The sequence below is a fragment of the Oncorhynchus nerka genome, linkage group LG14, assembly GCF_034236695.1.
Source record: "Oncorhynchus nerka isolate Pitt River linkage group LG14, Oner_Uvic_2.0, whole genome shotgun sequence".
Taxonomy (NCBI): domain Eukaryota; kingdom Metazoa; phylum Chordata; class Actinopteri; order Salmoniformes; family Salmonidae; genus Oncorhynchus; species Oncorhynchus nerka.
This window is the reverse complement of record NC_088409.1, coordinates 101439554-101461897: the sequence shown is the minus strand read 5'-3', so window position 1 is coordinate 101461897 and position 22344 is coordinate 101439554. Positions and strand designations below refer to the sequence as shown.

Below are 22344 nucleotides of genomic sequence, written 5' to 3'. Positions count from 1 at the left end.
CAAGCTAGTCAGAAGACTTCCAGTTTGTGGAGTCCCAGTCATTATGTAGGTACGTGATGTCCCTCAAGCTATCAGAAGACTGTTTGTGGAGCAGCAGTCCCTCATTATGTAGTGTCTCTCCAAGCTGTCCTTCCAGTTTGTGGAGCAGTTGTGAGGGTCCTCATTATGGTAGTGTTCTCCAAGCTGTCCCTTCCAGTTTGGTGGAGCAGCAGTGAGGGTCCCTCATTATGGTAGTGACTGTCCAAGCTAGTCCTCATTTGGTGGAGTGTTGTGATGGCCCTCATTACTGTCTCTCCAGTGTCAGTGACTTCCAGTTTGGTGTAGTGTAGTGAGGGCCCTCATTATGGTGTGTCTCTCCAAGCTAGTCAGAAGACTTCCAGTTATGTAGTGTTGTGATGTCTCTTATGATGTACGGTATGTAGTGTTGAGTCTCCAAGTGATGTCCCTCCAGTTATGGTGGAGTGTAGTGATGTCCCTCATTATGTACTGTCTCTCCAAGCTGTCGGAAGACTTCCAGTTTGGTGGAGCAGTAGTGGGTCCCTCATTACGTACGTGTACTGTCTCTCCAAGCTAGTCAGAAGACTTCCAGTTTGTGGAGCCCAGTCATTATGTAGTGTTGTGTTGTCCCTCATTATGGAAGACTTCCAGTGGTGTCCAGCAGTCATTATGTAGTGTTGTACTGTCTCTCATTATGTAGTGTAGTGATGTCCATTACACAGGATTAACTGTAGTGTACTGCACTTGTCCCTCATTTTAGTAATCCTGTAGTCTAGCACTCATTTCTCAGCATTCAGTTGTAGTCCTCAGTTACTGTAGTGAGAAATAAAACGGAGCATTTCCCTGGAACAGACAATGTCCCCTCTGATTACAGGGCACTAGGTGGAGGGGGGTAATGCTGGAGCAGGGCCAGAACTAACAGTCCCTGTCATTAAGGAGTTGTCTGGAGTGAAGCAACTGTCTGCTCCTCATGGGACTACTGTTGTGAGAAAGCCCTGAACAGAGAGTGTGGTGTTGTGACCTACTGTGACATCCCAAAATGTAGTTTTGTGTGTACCTCATTATGTAGTGTATTGAGAAAGTCCCTCATTATGTAGTAGACCTGTCTCAAGAGATGTCCCTCATTATTGTATATTGTAATTATGTCACCACCATGGCATTATTGTTAACTCCCATTATTTGACCTAATCTGCACTCACTTATATAGACTTTGTTTTGTTTTGTTCCTCATTATTGACTGTATGTTTGTTTATTCCATGTTAACTCTGTGTTGTGTTTACCCATTATGTAACTCTGTGTTGTTGTTTACTCCATGTGTAACTCTGTGTTGTTGTTTATTCCATGTGTAACTCTGTGTTGTTGTTTACTCATTAACTCTGTAGTTGTTGTTTACTCATGTAACTGTGTGTTGTTGTTTGTGTCCTGCATTTGTTCATCTTGGCCAGGTCCCTTCTAAATGAGAACTGTTCTCAACTCCCTCATTAAATGAAGGTGATCTGGTCTACCTGGTTAAATGAAGGTGATCTGGTCTACCTGGTTAAATGAAGGTGATGTCCCTGGTTAAAGTGTTGTGATGTCTACCTGGTTAAATGAAGGTGATGTCCCTGGTTAAATAAAGGTGATGTCCCTCATTAAATAAAGTGATCTGGCCTACCTGGTTAAATGGTGATCTCATTATGGTTAAATGTAGTGATGTCCCTCATTTAAATAAAGGTGATCTGGTCCCTCATTAAATAAAGGTTAACTGTCTTGTGGTGTCCTCATTATGTCCCTCATTATGTAGTGTTGTGATGTCCCTCATTATGTAGTGTTGTGATGTCCCTCATTATGTAGTGTAGTGATGTCCCTCATTATGTAGTGTTGTGGTGTCCCTCATTATGTAGTGTTGTGATGTCCCTCATTATGTAGTGTTGTGATGTACCTCATTATGTAGTGTTGTGATGTGTTGACCCTCATTATGTAGTGTAGTGATGCCCCTCATTATGTAGTGTTGTGTTGTCCCTCATTATGTAGTGTTGTGATGTCTCTCATTATGTAGTGTTGTGATGTCCCTCATTATGTAGTGTTGTGATGTCCCTCATTATGTAGTGTAGTGATGTCCCTCATTATGTAGTGTAGTGTTGTCCCTCATTATGTAGTGTAGTGATGTCCCTCATTATGTAGTGTAGTGTTGTCCCTCATTATGTAGTGTAGTGGTGTCCCTCATTATGTAGTGTTGTCCCTCATTATGTAGTGTTGTGATGTCCCTCATTATGTAGTGTTGTGATGTCCCTCATTATGTAGTGTTGTGGTGCCCCTCATTATGTAGTGTTGTGTTGTCCCTCATTATGTAGTGTAGTGATGTCCCTCATTATGTAGTGTAGTGATGTCCCTCATTATGTAGTGTAGTGATGTCCCTCATTATGTAGTGTAGTGATGTCCCTCATTATGTAGTGTTGTGTTGTCCCTCATTATGTAGTGTAGTGATGTCCCTCATTATGTAGTGTAGTGATGTCCCTCATTATGTAGTGTTGTGATGTCCCTCATTATGTAGTGTTGTGATGTCTCTCATTATGTAGTGTTGTGTTGTCCCTCATTATGTAGTGTAGTGATGTCCCTCATTATGTAGTGTAGTGATGTCCCTCATTATGTAGTGTTGTGATGTCCCTCATTATGTAGTGTTGTGATGTCTCTCATTATGTAGTGTTGTGATGTCTCTCATTATGTAGTGTTGTGTTGTCCCTCATTATGTAGTGTTGTGATGTACCTCATTATGTAGTGTTGTGATGTCCCTCATTATGTAGTGTAGTGGTGTCCCTCATTATGTAGTGTAGTGATGTCCCTCATTATGTAGTGTAGTGATGTACCTCATTATGTAGTGTAGTGTTGTCCCTCATTATGTAGTGTTGTGATGTCTCTCATTATGTAGTGTTGTGATGTCCCTCATTATGTAGTGTAGTGTTGTCCCTCATTATGTAGTGTAGTGTTGTGTTGTCCCTCATTATGTAGTGTAGTGATGTCCCTCATTATGTAGTGTTGTGATGTCCCTCATTATGTAGTGTTGTGTTGTCCCTCATTATGTAGTGTAACCCACTGTCCTCATTATGTAGTGTTGTGATGTGATGCCCCTCATTATGTAGTGTAGTGATGTCCCTCATTATGTAGTGTTGTCCCTCATTATGTAGTGTTGTGATGTCCCTCATTATGTAGTGTTGTGATGTCCCTCATTATGTAGTGTTGTGTTGTCCCTCATTATGTAGTGTTGTGATGTCCCTCATTATGTAGTGTTGTGTTGTCCCTCATTATGTAGTGTTGTGATGTACCTCATTATGTAGTGTTGTGATGTCCCTCATTATGTAGTGTAGTGGTGTCCCTCATTATGTAGTGTAGTGATGTCCCTCATTATGTAGTGTAGTGATGTACCTCATTATGTAGTGTAGTGTTGTCCCTCATTATGTAGTGTTGTGATGTCTCTCATTATGTAGTGTTGTGATGTCCCTCATTATGTAGTGTTGTGGTGTCCCTCATTATGTAGTGTAGTGGTGTCCCTCATTATGTTGTGTTGTGATGTCCCTCATTATGTAGTGTAGTGTAGTGATGTCCCTCATTATGTAGTGTTGTGATGTCCCTCATTATGTAGTGTAGTGGTGTCCCTCATTATGTAGTGTTGTGTTGTCCCTCATTATGTAGTGTTGTGATGTGATGCCCCTCATTATGTAGTGTAGTGATGTCCCTCATTATGTAGTGTTGTCCCTCATTATGTAGTGTTGTGATGTCCCTCATTATGTAGTGTTGTGATGTCCCTCATTATGTAGTGTTGTGTTGTCCCTCATTATGTAGTGTTGTGATGTCCCTCATTATGTAGTGTTGTGATGTGATGCCCCTCATTATGTAGTGTAGTGATGTCCCTCATTATGTAGTGTTGTGTTGTCCCTCATTATGTAGTGTTGTGATGTGATGCCCCTCATTATGTAGTGTAGTGATGTCCCTCATTATGTAGTGTAGTGTTGTCCCTCATTATGTAGTGTTGTGATGTCCCTCATTATGTAGTGTAGTGATGTCCCTCATTATGTAGTGTAGTGATGTCCCTCATTATGTAGTGTAGTGATGTCCCTCATTATGTAGTGTAGTGATGTCCCTCATTATGTAGTGTTGTGATGTCCCTCATTATGTAGTGTAGTGATGTCCCTCATTATGTAGTGTAGTGATGTCCCTCATTATCCACTGTTCCTAGACCAGTTAACCCACTGTTCCTAGACCAGTTAACCCACTGTTCCTAGACCAGTTAACCCACTGTTCCTAGACCAGTTAACCCACTGTTCCTAGACCAGTTAACCCACTGTTCCTAGACCAGTTAACCCACTGTTCCTAGGCCAGTTAACCCACTGTTCCTAGACCAGTTAACCCACTGTTCCTAGACCAGTTAACCCACTGTTCCTAGGCCGACATTGTAGATAAGAATTTGTTCTTAACTGTCTTGCCTAGTTAAATAAAGGGTATAGAAAAATGTAATACCATTAATGTTTTAAGAGAAGACAGGCTATGTGCTCACTGCCCACAAAATGAGGTGGAAACTGAGCTGCACTTCCTAACCTCCTGCCAAACGTATGACCATATTAGAGAGACATATTTCCCTCAGATTACACCGACCCACAAAGAATTTGAAAACAAATCCAATTTTGATAAACTCCCATATCTATTGGGTGAAATACCAATGTTCCATCACAGCAGCAAGATTTTTCTTTTGTGACCTGTTGCCACGAGAAAAATGCAACCAGTGAAGAACAAACACCATTGTAAATACAACCCATATTTATGTCTCTCTGTCTCTCTCTGTCTCTCTCTCTCTCTCTCACTTTCTCTCTCTCTCTCTGTGTCTCTCTCTGCCTCTCTCTCTCTCTCTCTCACTTTCTCTCTCTCTCTCTGTCTCTCTCTCTCTCTCTCTCACTTTCGCTCTCTCTGTGTCTCTCTCTGCCTCTCTCTCTCTCTCTCTCTCTCTCTTTCTCTCTCTCTCTCTGTCTCTCTCTCTCTCTCTCACTTTCTCTCTCTCTCTGTGTCTCTCTTTGCCTCTCTCTCTCTCTCTCTTTCTCTCTTCTCTATGACTCTCTGCCTCTCTCTCTCTTCTCTATAGAACTCTCTCTCTCTCTCTGTGTTTTCTGCCTCTCTCTCTCTCTCACTTTCTCTCTCTCTTCTAGAACTCTCTCTCTCTCACATTCTCTCTCTCTCTGTCTCTCTCTCTCTCTGTCTCTTCTCTCTCTCTCTCACTTTCTCTCTTTATCTCTGCCTCTCTCTCTCTCTCTTCAAGATGCTGTTTCTCTCTCTCTCTCTGTCTGTCTCTCTCTCTGTCTCTCTCTCTTTTATCTCTCTGTCTCTCTCTGTCTCTGTCTCTCTAATGTCTTCTCCCTCTCTCTATTTCACTTTCTCTCTATCTTTCTTTTATCCGAAACAGTGGCACCTGATAGGTCAGCTTTAGCCAGAGACATCCTATGACATCAAGATGCAGTGTTTCAACGATGGGGAGAGAGTAACAATATTAATGTTGATCTGTGAGACCAAAGGTAGAACTGGACCCCCCAACACACACACACACACACAATGTAACAATTTAATGTTTTATAGACACAATGTAACAATATTAATGTTTTATAGAACACAATGTAACAATATTAATGTTTTATAACAATATTAATGAACACAATGTAACAATATTAATGTTTATAGAACACAATGTAACAATATTAATGTTTTATAGAACACAATGTAACAATATTAATGTTTTATAGAACACAATGTAACAATATTAATGTTTTATAGAACACAATAACAATATAATGTTTTTATAAACACAATGTAACAATATTAATGTTTTATAGAACACAATGTAACAATATGAATGTTTTATAGAACACAATGTAACAATATTAATGTTTTATAGAACACAATGTAACAATATTAATGTTTTATAGAACACAATGTAACAATATGAATGTTTTATAGAACACAATGTAACAATATTAATGTTTATAGAACACAATGTAACAATATTAATGTTTTATAGAACACAATGTAACAATATGAATGTTTTATAGAACACAATGTAACAATATTAATGTTTATAGAACACAATGTAACAATATTAATGTTTTATAGAACACAATGTAACAATATTAATGTTTTATAGAACACAATGTAACAATATTAATGTTTTATAGAACACAATGTAACAATATATATGTTTTATAGAACACAATGTAACAATATTAATGTTTTATAGAACACAATGTAACAATATATATGTTTTATAGAACACAATGTAACAATATTAATGTTTTATAGAACACAATGTAACAATATTAATGTTTTATAGAACACAATGTAACAATATTAATGTTTTATAGAACACAATGTAACAATATTAAGGTTTTATAGAACACAATGTAACAATATATAGAACTGTGCTGCTGGGTAAACATACTAGTACTAGTTGAGAGAAGACTGCTGGGTAAACATATTAGTACTGGTTGAGAGAAGAGACTGCTGGGTAAACATATTAGTACTAGTTGAGAGAAGACTGCTGGGTTTCACACTGTTTACTAGTACTAGTTGAGAGAATACTGCTGGGTAAACATACTAGTACTAGTTGCTCTTCCTCCCGGGGAAGGACTGCCCGTTCCATGATCTCGCCATCACGGTTGACAACTCCATCGTGTCCTCCTCCCAGAGCGCTAAGAACCTTGGCGTGATCCTGGACAACACCCTGTCGTTCTCAACTAACATCAAGGCGGTGGCCCGTTCCTGTAGGTTCATGCTCTACAACATCCGCAGAGTACGACCCTGCCTCACACAGGAAGCGGCGCAGGTCCTAATCCAGGCACTTGTCATCTCCCGTCTGGATTACTGCAACTCGCTGTTGGCTGGGCTCCCTGCCTGTGCCATTAAACCCCTACAACTCATCCAGGACGCCGCAGCCCGTCTGGTGTTCAACCTTCCCAAGTTCTCTCACGTCACCCCGCTCCTCCGCTCTCTCCACTGGCTTCCAGTTGAAGCTCGCATCCGCTACAAGACCATGGTGCTTGCCTACGGAGCTGTGAGGGGAACGGCACCTCAGTACCTCCAGGCTCTGATCAGGCCCTACACCCAAACAAGGGCACTGCGTTCATCCACCTCTGGCCTGCTCGCCTCCCTACCACTGAGGAAGTACAGTTCCCGCTCAGCCCAGTCAAAACTGTTCGCTGCTCTGGCCCCCCAATGGTGGAACAAACTCCCTCACGACGCCAGGACAGCGGAGTCAATCACCACCTTCCGGAGACACCTGAAACCCCACCTCTTTAAGGAATACCTAGGATAGGATAAAGTAATCCTTCTCACCCCCCCCCTTAAAAGATTTAGATGCACTGTTGTAAAGTGGCTGTTCCACTGGATGTCATAAGGTGAAAGCACCAATTTGTAAGTCGCTCTGGATAAGAGCGTCTGCTAAATGACTTAAATGTAAAAATTTAAATGTGAGAGAAGACTGCTGGGTAAACATACTAGTACTAGTTGAGAGAGGACTGCTGGGTAAACACTAGTACTAGTTGAGAGAAGAGTGCTGGGTAAACATACTAGTACTAGTTGAGAGAAGACTGCTGGGTAAACATACTAGTACTAGTTGAGAGAGGACTGCTGGGTAAACATACTAGTACTAGTTGAGAGAGGACTGCTGGGTAAACATACTAGTACTAGTTGAGAGAGGACTGCTGGGTTTCACACTGTTTACTAGTACTAGTTGAGAGAAGACTGCTGGGTAAACATACTAGTACTAGTTGAGAGAAGACTGCTGGGTAAACATACTAGTACTAGTTGAGAGAGGACTGCTGGGTAAACATACTAGTACTAGTTGAGAGAGGACTGCTGGGTAAACATACTAGTACTAGTTGAGAGAAGACTGCTGGGTAAACATACTAGTACTAGTTGAGAGAGGACTGCTGGGTAAACATACTAGTACTAGTTGAGAGAAGACTGCTGTGTAAACATACTAGTACTAGTTGAGAGAAAACTGCTGGGTTTCACACTGTTTACTAGTACTAGTTGAGAGAAGACTGCTGGGTAAACATACTAGTACTAGTTGAGAGAAGACTGCTGGCTAAACATACTAGTACTAGTTGAGAGAAGACTATTGAGAGAGGGATCAGTAAACTAAAGCCCTCTTCCCCCCACACAGCGCGGCAGCCCCCAGGGGTCCCCAGCCAGCACCCCATCACCCCACCGGGACCCTACCCCCCAGACACCCCCACCCCGCCCGGGGGCCTGCTGTACCTGATCGTGGGCTGTGTTCTAGGGGTCATGGTCCTCATCTTACTCGTCTTCATCACCATGTGTCTGTGGAGGAACCGTCAGCAGAATACCATGCACAGTGAGAACCCTAACCCCTAGACCCTAACCCCTGTACCCTAACCCCTAAGCCCTAGACCCTAACCCCTAGACCCTAACCTCTGTACCCTAACCCCAAGACCCTAACCCCTAGACCTTAACCTCTGTACCCTAACCCCTGTACCCTAACCCCTAGAACCTAACCCCTAGACCCTAGACCCTAACCCCTGTACCCTAACCCCTAGACCCTAACCCCTGTACCCTAGACCCTAACCCCTAGACCTTAACCTCTGTACCCTAACCCCTGTACCCTAACCCCCAAACCATATTCCCTAGACCCTAACCCCTGTACCCTAACCCCTGTACCCTAACTCCTGTACCCTAACCCCTCTTCCCTAAGCCCTGTACCCTAACCCCTAGACCCTAACCCCTAGACCCTAACCCCTGTACCCTAGACCCTAACCCCTAGACCTTAACCTCTGTACCCTAACCCCTGTACCCTAACCCCCAAACCATATTCCCTAGACCCTAACCCCTGTACCCTAACCCCTCTTCCCTAAGCCCTGTAGCCTAACCCCTCTTCCCTAAGCCCTGTACCCTAACCTCTCTTCCCTAAGCCCTGTAGCCTAACCCCTCTTCCCTAAACCCTGTACCCTAATCCCTCATCCCTAAGCCCTGTAGCCTAACCCCTCTTCCCTAAGCCCTGTACCCTAACCCCTGTACCCTAACCCCTCTTCCCTAACCCCTGTAGCCTAACCCCTTTTCCCTAAGCCCTGTACCCTAACCCCTGTACCCTAACTCCTGTACCCTAACCCCTCTTCCCTAAGCCCTGTAGCCTAACCCCTGACCCGAGACAGAACCCTACATCCTAATGTTTCTGCATATCAAAACACTACTTTATTTTCTGGGAATGTTTCTGGTTTACTGGGAGACAGACAGACAGACAGACAGGTGGGCGGGCGGGCGGACAGTAAGGACAGACAGTAAGGACAGACAGTAAGGACAGTAAGGACAGACAGTAAGGACAGACAGACAGTAAGGACAGACAGTAAGGACAGACAGACAGTAAGGACAGACAGTAAGGACAGACAGACAGTAAGGACAGACAGTAAGGACAGTAAGGACAGTAAGGACAGTAAGGACAGACAGTAAGGACAGTAAGGACAGACAGTAAGGACAGTAAGGACAGACAGACAGTAAGGACAGACAGTAAGGACAGTAAGGACAGACAGTAAGGACAGACAGACAGTAAGGACAGACAGTAAGGGCAGTAAGGACAGACAGTAAGGACAGTAAGGACAGACAGTAAGGACAGACAGACAGTAAGGACAGACAGTAAGGACAGACAGTAAGGACAGTAAGGACAGACAGACAGTAAGGACAGACAGTAAGGACAGACAGACAGTAAGGACAGACAGTAAGGACAGACAGTAAGGACAGTAAGGACAGACAGACAGTAAGGACAGTAAGGACAGACAGTAAGGACAGACAGTAAAGACAGACAGTTAGGACAGTAAGGACGTAGGAATAGAAACAACACCGTGTGTGAGAGTTTCCTTTGAACAATAGTTGAACATCTGCAAGGCCAACCCAGAGAGGTGCCTGTCGATGAGTAACTGACCACACAGTATCCATATGGTCTTATTAACATTGGCAACCCAAGAGACTGGCAGGACAACAACCATATGGCCAGGGGTGAAATTGAGGTTTAACTCATTGATGTATTAAATGACTATTGGTGGTCACTGCTAGTTCCACTCCTCCATATGTCAGTAACATTATTATCACAGGCCAAGATGGTGGCAGCTTCTGGCAGCTAGTAGGAGCTGTTGGCTCGGGGCTTACTTTTCTAACCGTCTTCTCCCTTTCATTTGCTCTTTGTCTGTGTCTGCTCTCTCCCTCCCTCACCTCTCTCTCTCTCTCCCTCACCTCTCTCTCCCTCCCTCCCTCCCTCCCTCCCTCCCTCCCTCCCTCCCTCCCTCCCTCCCTCCCTCCCTCCCTCCCTCCCTCCCTCCCTCCCTCCCTCCCTCACCTCTCTCTCTCTCTCCCTCCCTCACCTCTCTCCCCTCCCTCACCTCTCTCTCTCCCTCCCTCACCTCTCTCTCTCCCTCCCTCACCTCTCTCCCTCCCACCCTCTCTCTCTCTCCCTCCCTCCATCCCGCCCTCTCACTCTCACTCCCACCCTCTCTCACTCTCTCTCTCTCCCTCCCTCACCTCTCTCCCTCCCTCCCTCCCGCCCTCTCTCTCTCTCTCTCTCTCTCTCCCACCCTCTCTCCTCTCTCTCTCTCTCCCTCCTCACCTCTCTCTCCCTCCCTCACCTCTCTCCCTCCTCCCTCCCTCCCTCCCGCCCTCTCTCTCTCTCTCCCTCCCACCCTCCCTCCCTCCAGAGTACGACCCCCCAGGCTACCTCTACCAGCCTGCGGAGATGAACGGCCATGTTCTAGAGTACCCCACCCTGCCTGGTAGCAGCCGGATCAACGGTGGGGTCCACGGGGGCTACGGGCACAGCGGTCTACCCCAGGGCTGCCACCACCTGCACCACAAGCTGCCTAACGGCCTGGCGCTGCGTAATGGGTCTGCTGGGTACCCATCACACAGCCACGATGCCTCCTTACCACACAGCACCATGGAGTATGAGCACTCTGTCCCTCACCACCACCACAATGTGAGTTAGCAGACGGACGGACGGACAGAGGGACAGACAGACAGACAGACAGACAGACAGACAGACAGACAGACAGACAGACAGACAGACAGACAGACAGACAGACAGACAGACAGACAGACAGACAGACAGACAGACAGACAGACAGACAGACAGACAGACAGACAGACAGACAGACAGACAGACAGACAGACAGACAGACAGACAGACAGACAGACAGACAGACAGAGGGACAGACAGACAGACAGACAGACAGACAGACAGACAGACAGACAGACAGACAGACAGACAGACAGACAGACAGACAGACAGACAGACAGGTCCATATTGAGACCAGTTAGAACATTGTCTCTCTTGTCTCTGTGTGTTCCAGGGTGAAGGTGTGTACACAGCCCTGCCCCAGACTGACCCGTCTGACTGTATGAGTTGCCAGAACTTCTGCAACAACAACAGGTAATGAGTGAACCAACCAGAGCTTCTTAGGTTTTTATTTGTTTAGCTGGTGCTTCAGTCTTTTACATATACACACTCCCCATACAGTACACCTCCTCTCCTCTCCTCTCCTCTCCTCTCCTCTCCTCTCCTCTCCTCTCCTCTCCTCTCCTCTCCTCTCCTCTCCTCTCCTCTCCTCTCCTCTCCTCTCCTCTCCTCTCCACTCCTCTCCACTCCTCCCTCTCCTCTCCTCTCCTCTCCACTCCTCTCCCTCTCCACTCCTCTCCTCTCCTCTCCACTCCTCTCCTCCACTCCTCTCCACTCCTCTCCTCCTCTCCTCTCCTCTCTCTCCACTCCTCTCCACTCCTCCTCTCCTCTCCTCTCCTCTCCACTCCTCTCCACTCCTCTCCTCTCCTCTCCACTCCTCTCTCCTCTCCTCTATCTGGGGCGGCAGGGTAGCCTAGTGGTTAGAACGTTGAACTAGTAACCTGAAAGGTTGTAAGATCGAATCCCCCGAGCTGACAAGGTACAAATCTGTCGTTCTGCCCCTGAACAGGCAGTTAACCCACTGGTCCTAGGCCGTCATTGAAAATAAGAATTTGTTCTTAACTGACTTGCCTAGTAAAATAAAGGTAAAAAATTAATAAAAAATCTCTCCTCTCTCCTCCCCTGCCCTCTACCTCTCCTCCTCTCCTCTCCTCTCCTCTCTCTCCTCTCCTAATACCTCTCGTCTCCTCTCCCATTCCCCTCCACACATGGTAAAAAGTTTGGACATACCTACTCATTCAAGGGTTTTCTTTATTTTTACTATTTTCACTATTTTCACCAGCAAAGCACCTCCTCCTCCATGCTTCATGGTGGGAACCACCCATGCAGAGATCATCCGTTCATCTACTCTGCATCTCACAAAGACAAAATCTCAAATTTGGACTCATCAGACCAAAGGACAGATTTCCACTGGTCTAATGTCCATTGCTTGTGTTTTCTTTGCAGCAATTTGACCATGAAGGCCTGATTCACACAGTCTCCTCTGAACAGTTGATGTTGAGATGTGTCTGTTACATGAACTCTGTGAAGCATTTATTTGGGCTGCAATTTCTGAGGCTGGTAACTCTAATGAACTTCTCCTCTGCAGCAGAGGTAACTCTAGGTCTTCCTTTGCCATAATATGGACTTTGGTATTTTACCAAATAGGGCTATCTTCTGTATACCAACCCTACCTTGTCACAACACAACTGATTGGCTCAGACGCATTGAGAAGGAAAGCAATTCCACAAATGAACATTTAACAAGGCACACCTGTTAATTGAAATGCATTCCAGGTGATTACCTCAAATTGATTTGTTTAACACTTGTTATTTCATAGTTTGATGTCTTCACTAAAAGCTCATTTGTAGAATCTCAAATATAAAATATATTTAGATTTGTTTAACACTTTTCTGGTTACAACAAGATGATTCCAGAAGTGTTTTTTCATAGTTTGTGATGTCTTCACTATTATTCCACAATAAAATAGTAAAAATAAAGAAAACCCCTTGAATGAGTAGGTGTTTCCAAACCTTTAACTGTTTTGTTTTCCATTATATATAATATAAATATATATATATAAGTAAGTAAATGCTTCTGTAGATCTAGGGATGTGTGTAGAAAGGACTGGGGAGGTTTAATATCCTGACCCAAATAAAAAAAGGTGATGATTTTAATGAATAATGAACAGATTTGGATTTAATATCCTGACCTAGTGAGATATACATGGAGGAGGTTTAATATCCTGGACTAAATAATGATGATCCAAGCTTCTTTGAAAATATATTTAATAAATAATCAAATATAATAACTTGGATATATGGAGGTTGAATACCCTGACCTAGTGAGATATACATGGAGGAGGTTTAATATCCTGACCTAGTGAGATATACATGGAGGAGGTTTAATATCCTGACCTAGTGAGATATACATGGAGGAGGTTTAATATCCTGACCTAGTGAGATATACATGGAGGAGGTTTAATATCCTGACCTAGTGAGATATACATGGAGGAGGTTTAATATCCTGACCTAGTGAGATATAGGTTTAATATCCTGACCTAGTGAGATATACATGGAGGAGGTTTAATATCATGTGAGAGGAGGTTTAATATCCTGACCTAGTGAGATATACATGGAGGAGGTTTAATATCCTGACCTAGTGAGATATACATGGAAGAGGTTTAATATCCTGACCTAGTGAGATATACATGGAGGAGGTTTAATATCCTGACCTAGTGAGATATACATGGAGGAGGTTTAATATCCTGACCTAGTGAGATATACATGGAGGAGGTTTAATATCCTGACCTAGTGAGATATACATGGAGGCTCAATCAAGCTAGTCGTCTTGACTTCTTTATTATGTCATTCTCTCTGGCAGCAACAGTGTAAAAGGTGTTGACAGGGGACAGAATGAGGACCATCACATTATTAACACATACATTACTCTTACTGAACTTCCACGAGGGTGATGATATTGGGAATTTAATCAAAGCCTATTCAATGAAAACTTGTTTTTTAACTGGGACAGAATCATTTATAACGGACTTCTATCCAACATAACATCGGTACAGCAGATCCCATTATCGCATGGGACACTTTTAAACGTGGCTTTGGAGGCCATGAAATTCAATACACAGCTCTAAAAACTAAAGAAATTTAGATCAAAAGAGTCCATATTAACAAAGGGAATTGAAGGTCTAACAGTACAGTTATATAAAAAATAAAATAAAATAATAAAATATAAAAACTGCACCTTAGAGGAAAAACAAAAAGAACTGGAGGATTATTGAAGAAAGATCCAGTTGACTTTGAAAAGGCTTTATATATAAATCCCTGGAATATTTAAATTTGAAAAAAAAAATATATATACAATGGGTTATGTACACTAACCCTAGGTGTAAAATAGCAAATAATGGCTACTTCTCAGAAAGTTTTAAACTGTCAAGGGGAGTAAAACAAGGTTGTCCACTATCGGCATATCTATTTATTAAGGCCATCGAAAACTTAGCTATTAAAATCAGATCCACCAAATATCAAGAGCCTTTTATCTCTAAACCACAATTTGGATCCCTCCACAGCCTCACCGATGATCTAGATACTTGTTCTAACCTCTATGGATTACAACCAAATTATGATAAATGTACTATATTACATATTGGATCACAAAAAAATACAACTTTTACATTACCGTTTAGTTAGTTTACCAATAAAATGGTCTGATGATAAAGTGGACATTCTCAGTATTCAGATACTGAAAGAAAGATACAATCTCATTACAATACATTTTAATAGAAAGTTAGCAAAAATAGATAATCTCTTGCTACCATGGAAAGGAAAATACCTGTCAATTTGTGGAGAAATCTCCCTGATTAACTCTTTAGTCATATTGCAATATTTGCTTATGGCGTTGCCTAGCAACTCGTTTTTTTATTGTATTATATCAGCAGAAAATATAACATTTTATTTGTATATTTTATTTTATTTGTATATTTTATTTGTTGGCATATGAATTCAGAGGGCTGAAATTATTAAATTATTAAAACGTTAGACCTCTCACTAAAGGCAGTCATACAAAAGTTATACTTAAATCCAAACGGGTTCTCTAGTAAATGAATAAGAATGTCTCACCCCATGTTCAAGAAGCCTTTTCCCCTTTATTCAGATTACAACCTCTCACGTTAAGTTATTTGAGAAGGAAATCATCTCTCAAATATCGCTATTTTTAAAACAATAGAAAGTTGGTTTCAATTTAATCCGAAAAAAACTCTAATATACTAGTACATTTTTTTTTTTTTTTTAAATGAAATTTTTTTGTAAGTGATATCAAAAATAGGACTGGTGGAGTTATGTCACACAGCTAACAGAAATATGTGTAAATGTCTGCTCTGCCCAAAATTACAACCAACCAATTGCAACCACAAAGATGGAAGAGGAAAATGGAAGGGGGAAAATGTAGGAAATTGTCTGTGAGCCTTGCATGATAGACCAAAATTGATTAAAGAAAATTGTCAAAATAAAAATAAGTATACCACAAACAAAATGACAGCTGTGCCATATAGATTGCAGAATATTTGGGAACAGATTTTTGACATACCGATTCCATGGCACATGGTTTATGAACTGATATGCAAAACGTTTTCTATTTAAATGATTATACAAAATTCTTGCAACCAATAGAATGCTATTTATTTTGTGGACACAACCTTCCCAGCTCTGCAGATGTTCCTGGGAAGACACAGAATCATTAGATTGTTTGTTTTGGTACTGTCCATATGAAGCTTGTTTTTGGTCGCAGGTCCAGGAATGCCTGAAGAATTGCAACATTTACCTGAAGGTAACTCTGCAGATAGCAATACTGGGTGACATTAACCTGGAGCTAACTCTGCAGATAGCAATACTGGGTGACATTAACCTGGAGCTAACCCTGCAGATAGAAGTACTGGGTGACATTAACCTGGAGCTAACTCTGCAGATAGCACTACTGGGTGACATTAACCTGGAGCTAACTCTGCAGATAGCAATACTGGGTGACATTAACCTGGAGCTAACTCTGCAGATAGCACTACTGGGTGACATTAACCTGGAGCTAACTCTGCAGATAGCACTACTGGGTGACATTAACCTGGAGCTAACTCTGCAGATAGCACTACTGGGTGACATTAACCTGGAGCTAACTCTGCAGATAGCACTACTGGGTGACATTAACCTGGAGCTAACTCTGCAGATAGCAATACTGGGTAACATTAACCTAACTCTGCAGATAGCAATACTGGGTAACATTAACCTAACCCTGCAGATAGCACTACTGGGTGATATTAACCTGGAGCTAACTCTGCAATACTTTTATAAAACATCACAGCGCAGTTGAAAAATATATGACAAATAGAAATTCAATATTGATTGTGTTCAGAGATATATGGGAGGGGTTGAATGGGGCTGAAGGGTGGGACTGGATGGTGTTGAGAGATGGGAGGGGTTGAATGGAGCTGAAGGGTGGGACTGGATGGTGTTCAGAGATAGAGGGGAGGGGAATGGGGCTGAGAGATGGTGTTCAGAGATGGAGGGGTTGAATGGAGCTGAAGGGTGGGACTGGATGGTGTTGAGAGATAGATGGGAGGGGTTGAATGGAGCTGAAGGGTGTGGACTGGATGATGACTGGATGGTGTTGAATGGAGATGGGAGGGGTTGAATGGGAGGGGTTGAATGGAGCTGAAGGGTGGGACTGGATGGTGTTCAGATGATGGAGCCTGGAGGGGGACTGGATGGTGTTAATGATGAGCTGGAGCCTGGAGGGTGGGACTGGATGGTGTTAAGAGATAGATGATAGAATGGCTGAAGGGGGGACTGGATGGTGTTGAGAGAATGGGGAGCTGAAGGGTGGGACTGGATGGTGTTGAGAGATGGGGAGGAGTTGAATGGAGCTGAAGGGTGGGACTGGATGATGTTGAGAGAGATGGGAGGGGTTGAATGGAGCTGAAGGGTGGGACTGGATGGTGTTGAGAGAGATGGGAGGGGTTGAATGGAGCTGGAGGGACTGGATGGTGTTGAGAGATAGATGGGAGGGGTTGAATGGAGCTGAAGGGTGGGACTGGATGGTGTTGAGAGATGGGAGGGGCTGAATGGAGCTGAAGGGTGGGATTGGATGGTGGTCAGATATGGGAGGGGTTAAATGGAGCTGAAGGGTGGGATTAAAAACAACAGGATAATGTAAAACATATGGGGTCTATAAAATGTATGTAGGTTCAGAACATTTGTGAAAGAAATAGATGGGAGAAGTTGAGGTTAGAGGAAGGACAGGAGTAAAAACTAACAAAATACAACTGTTGTAAAATATACTGTGTCTATAAAATGAATATAGCATATATAAGCCTAATTGTTACTAATTGTTGTTGTTCACTAGTTGACTCTAATTTGGTAAGGGTGGAGGGTAATAAAGGAAATATATATAAAAAGATATATGTATATCTACAGTGGCTTGCAAAAGTATTCACCCCCTCCTGGCATTTTTCCTATTTTATTGCCTTATAACCTGGAATTAAAATTGTTGGTATCATTTGATTTACACAACAATCCTACCACATTGAAACAAACAAGAAATAAGACAAAAAAAACTGAAAACTTGAGCGTGCATAACTATTCACCCCCGCAAAGTCAATACTTGTAGAGTCACCTTTTGCAGCAATTACAGTTGCAAGTCTCTTGGGGTATGTCTCTATGAGCTTGGCACTTCCAGCCACTGGGATTTCTGCCCATCATTCAAGACAAAACTGCTCCAGCTCCTTCAAGTTGGATGGGTTCCGCTGGTGTACAACAATCTTTAAGTCATGCCACAGATTCTCAAATGGATTGAGGTCTGGGCTTTGACTAGGCCAGTCCAAGACATTTAAATATTTCCCCTTAAACCACTCGAGTGTTGCTTTAGCAGTATGCTTAGGGCCATTGTCCTGCTGGAAGGTGAACCTCCGTCCCAGTCTCAAATCTCTGGAAGACTGGAGCAGTTTCCCTCAAGAATTTCCCTGTATTTAGCACCATCCATCATTCATTCAATTCTGACCAGTTTCTCAGTCCCTGCCAATTAAAAACATCCCCACAGCATGATGCTGCCACCACCTTGGTTCACTGTGGGGATGGTATTCTCAGTCAGCCTGCCAGTCAGCCAGTAACAGCCAGCCAGCCACCCAGTCAGCCTGCCAGCCAGTAACAGCCAGCCAGTAACAGCCAGTCAGCCAGTACCAATCAGCCACCAGCCAGTAACAGTCAACCAGCCAGTAGAAGCCAGCCACCAGCCAGTAACAGTCAACCAGCCATCAAATCAAATCAAATGTATTTATATAGCCCTTCGTACATCAGCTGATATCTCAAAGTGCTGTACAGAAACCCAGCCTAAAACCCCAAACAGCAAGCAATGCAGGTGGCAGCAGAAGCCAGCCAGCCAGCCAGTAACAGTCAGCCAGCCAGCCAGCCAGTAACAGTCAGCCAGCCACCCAGTAACACCCATTCAGCCAGCCAATAGCAGCCAGCCAGTCAGTAACAACCAGCCACACAGCCAGCCAGTAACACCCATTCAGCCAGCCAATAGCAGCCAGCCAGTCAGTAACAACCAGCCACACAGCCAGCCAGTAACAGCCAACCAGCAGAGTTAATGAGCACTGTGTTATTTACATTTTACATTTACATTACATTTAAGTCATTTAGCAGACGCTCTTATCCAGAGCGACTTACAAATTGGTGCATTCACCTTATGACATCCAGTGGAGCAGCCACTTTACAATAGTGCATCTAAATATTTTAAGGGGGGGGTGAGAAGGATTACTTTATCCTATCCTAGGTATTCCTTAAAGAGGTGGGGTTTCAGGTGTCTCCGGAAGGTGGTGATTGACTCCGCTGTCCTGGCGTCGTGAGGGAGTTTGTTCCACCATTGGGGGGCCAGAGCAGCGAACAGTTTTGACTGGGCTGAGCGGGAACTGTACTTCCTCAGTGGTAGGGAGGCGAGCAGGCCAGAGGTGGATGAACGCAGTGCCCTTGTTTGGGTGTAGGGCCTGATCAGAGCCTGGAGGTACTGAGGTGCCGTTCCCCTCACAGCTCCGTAGGCAAGCACCATGGTCTTGTAGCGGATGCGAGCTTCAACTGGAAGCCAGTGGAGAGAGCGGAGGAGCGGGGTGACGTGAGAGAACTTGGGAAGGTTGAACACCAGACGGGCTGCGGCGTCCTGGATGAGTTGTAGGGGTTTAATGGCACAGGCAGGGAGCCCAGCCAACAGCGAGTTGCAGTAATCCAGACGGGAGATGACAAGTGCCTGGATTAGGACCTGCGCCGCTTCCTGTGTGAGGCAGGGTCGTACTCTGCGGATGTTGTAGAGCATAAACCTACAGGAACGGGCCACCGCCTTGATGTTAGTTGAGAACGACAGGGTGTTGTCCAGGATCACGCCAAGGTTCTTAGCGCTCTGGGAGGAGGACACAGTGGAGTTGTCAACCGTGATGGCGAGATCATGGAACGGGCAGTCCTTCCCGGGAGGAAGAGCAGCTCCGTCTTGCCGAGGTTCAGCTTGAGGTGGTGATCCGTCATCCACACTGATATGTCTGCCAGACATGCAGAGATGCGATTCGCCACCTGGTCATCAGAAGGGGGAAAGGAGAAGATTAATTGTGTGTCGTCTGCATAGCAATGATAGGAGAGACCATGTGAGGTTATGACAGAGCCAAGTGACTTGGTGTATAGCGAGAATAGGAGAGGGCCTAGAACAGAGCCCTGGGGGACACCAGTGGTGAGAGCACGTGGTGAGGAGACGGATTCTCGCCACGCCACCTGGTAGGAGCGACCTGTCAGGTAGGACGCAATCCAAGCGTGGGCCGCGCCGGAGATGCCCAACTCGGAGAGGGTGGAGAGGAGGATCTGATGGTTCACAGTATCGAAGGCAGCCGATAGGTCTAGAAGGATGAGAGCAGAGGAGAGAGAGTTAGCTTTAGTAGTGCGGAGCGCCTCCGTGATACAGAGAAGAGCAGTCTCAGTTGAATGACTAGTCTTGAAACCTGACTGATTTGGATGAAGAAGGTCATTCTGAGAGAGATAGCGGGAGAGCTGGCCAAGGACGGCACGTTCAAGGGTTTTGGAGAGAAAAGAAAGAAGGGATACTGGTCTGTGGTTGTTGACATCGGAGGGATCGAGTGTAGGTTTTTTCAGAAGGGGTGCAACTCTCGCTCTCTTGAAGACGGAAGGGACGTAGCCAGCGGTCAGGGATGAGTTGATGAGCGAGGTGAGGTAAGGGAGAAGGTCTCCGGAAATGGTCTGGAGAAGAGAGGAGGGGATAGGGTCAAGCGGGCAGGTTGTTGGGCGGACGGCCGGCCGTCACAAAACGCGAGATTTCATCTGGAGAGAGAGGGGAGAAAGAGGTCAGAGCACAGGGTAGGGCAGTGTAAGCAGAACCAGCGGTGTCGTTTGACTTAGCAAACGAGGATCGGATGTCGTCGACCTTCTTTTCAAAATGGTTGACGAAGTCATCTGCAGAGAGGGAGGAGGAGGGGGGGGGGATTCAGGAGGGAGGAGAAGGTGGCAAAGAGCTTCCTAGGGTTAGAGGCAGATGCTTGGAATTTAGAGTGGTAGAAAGTGGCTTTAGCAGCAGCGACAGAAGAGGAAAATGTAGAGAGGAGGGAGTGAAAGGATGCCAGGTCCGCAGGGAGGCGAGTTTTCCTCCATTTCCGCCTCGGCTGCCCGGAGCCCTGTTCTGTGAGCTCGCAATGAGTCGTCGAGCCACGGAGCGGGAGGGGAGGACCGAGCCGGCCTGGAGGATAGGGGACATAGAGAGTCAAAGGATGCAGAAAGGGAGGAGAGGAGGGTTGAGGAGGCAGAATCAGGAGATAGGTTGGAGAAGGTTTGAGCAGAGGGAAGAGATGATAGGATGGAAGAGGAGAGAGTAGCGGGGGAGAGAGAGCGAAGGTTGGGACTGCGTGATACCATCCGAGTAGGGGCAGTGTGGGAAGTGTTGGATGAGAGCGAGAGGGAAAAGGATACAAGGTAGTGGTCGGAGACTTGGAGGGGAGTTGCAATGAGGTTAGTGGAAGAACAGCATCTAGTAAAGATGAGGTCGAGCGTATTGCCTGCCTTGTGAGTAGGGGGGGAAGGTGAGAGGGAGAGGTCAAAAGAGGAGAGGAGTGGAAAGAAGGAGGCAGAGAGGAATGAGTCAAAGGTAGACGTGGGGAGGTTAAAGTCGCCCAGAACTGTGAGAGGTGAGCCGTCCTCAGGAAAGGAGCTTATCAAGGCATCAAGCTCATTGATGAACTCTCCGAGGGAACCTGGAGGGCGATAAATGATAGGATGTTAAGCTTGAAAGGGCTGGTAACTGTGACAGCATGGAATTCAAAGGAGGCGATAGAGAGATGGGTAAGGGGAGAAAGAGAGAATTACCACTTGGGAGAGATGAGGATCCCGGTGCCACCACCCCGCTGACCAGAAGCTCTCGGGTGTGCGAGAACACGTGGGTGGACGAAGAGAGAGCAGTAGGAGTAGCAGTGTTATCTGTGGTGATCCATGTTTCCGTCAGTGCCAAGAAGTCGAGGGACTGGAGGGAGGCATAGGCTGAGATGAACTCTGCCTTGTTGGCCGCAGATCGGCAGTTCCAGAGGCTACCGGAGACCTGGAACTCCACGTGGGTCGTGCGCGCTGGGACCACCAGATTAGGGTGGCCGCGGCCACGCGGTGTGGAGCGTTTGTATGGTCTGTGCAGAGAGGAGAGAACAGGGATAGACAGACACATAGTTGACAGGCTACAGAAGAGGCTACGCTAATGCAAAGGAGATTGGAATGACAAGTGGACTACACGTCTCGAATGTTCAGAAAGTTGAGCTTACGTAGCAAGAATCTTATTGACTAAAATGATTAAAAATGATACAGTACTGCTGAGGTAGGCTAGCTGGCAGTGGCTGCGTTGTTTTACCTCTGCTCTGCTGTTTCTCTGTGATCACAGCTATCACACACTAGAGTAAAGGCCACCTGGGAAATGATGAGGAAACCCAGAGAGAGGGGAGAGGGGGAAGGGGCAGGAAGAGAGAGAGAGGAGATGGGGAAGGGGCAGGAAGAGAGAGAGAGGAGAGGGGGAAGGGGCAGGAAGAGAGAGAGAGGAGAGGGGGAAGGGCCAGGAAGAGAGAGAGAGGAGGGGGGAAGGGGCAGGAAGAGAGAGAGAGGAGAGGGGGAAGGGCCAGGAAGAGAGAGAGAGGAGATGGGGAAGGGGCAGGAAGAGAGAGAGAGGAGATGGGGAAGGGGCAGGAAGAGAGAGAGAGGAGATGGGGAAGGGGCAGGAAGAGAGAGAGAGGAGAGGGGGAAGGGGCAGGAAGAAAGAAAGAGAGGGGGAAGGGGCAGGAAGAGAGAGAGAGGAGATGGGGAAGGGGCAGGAAG

At 45.1% G+C, this 22344-nt stretch overlaps 1 protein-coding gene across 1 annotated transcript in view; it reads left to right on the top strand.

Annotated features, from left to right (window-relative positions):
- Positions 1-22344, top strand: part of cdon (cell adhesion associated, oncogene regulated) — a 195967-nt gene that overhangs the window by 169693 nt on the left and 3930 nt on the right. Inside the window, 4 exon segments of the mRNA XM_065000648.1 lie at positions 5426-5534; positions 8177-8368; positions 10713-10990; positions 11364-11443. Coding sequence (XP_064856720.1) covers positions 5426-5534; positions 8177-8368; positions 10713-10990; positions 11364-11443 — 659 coding nt within the window.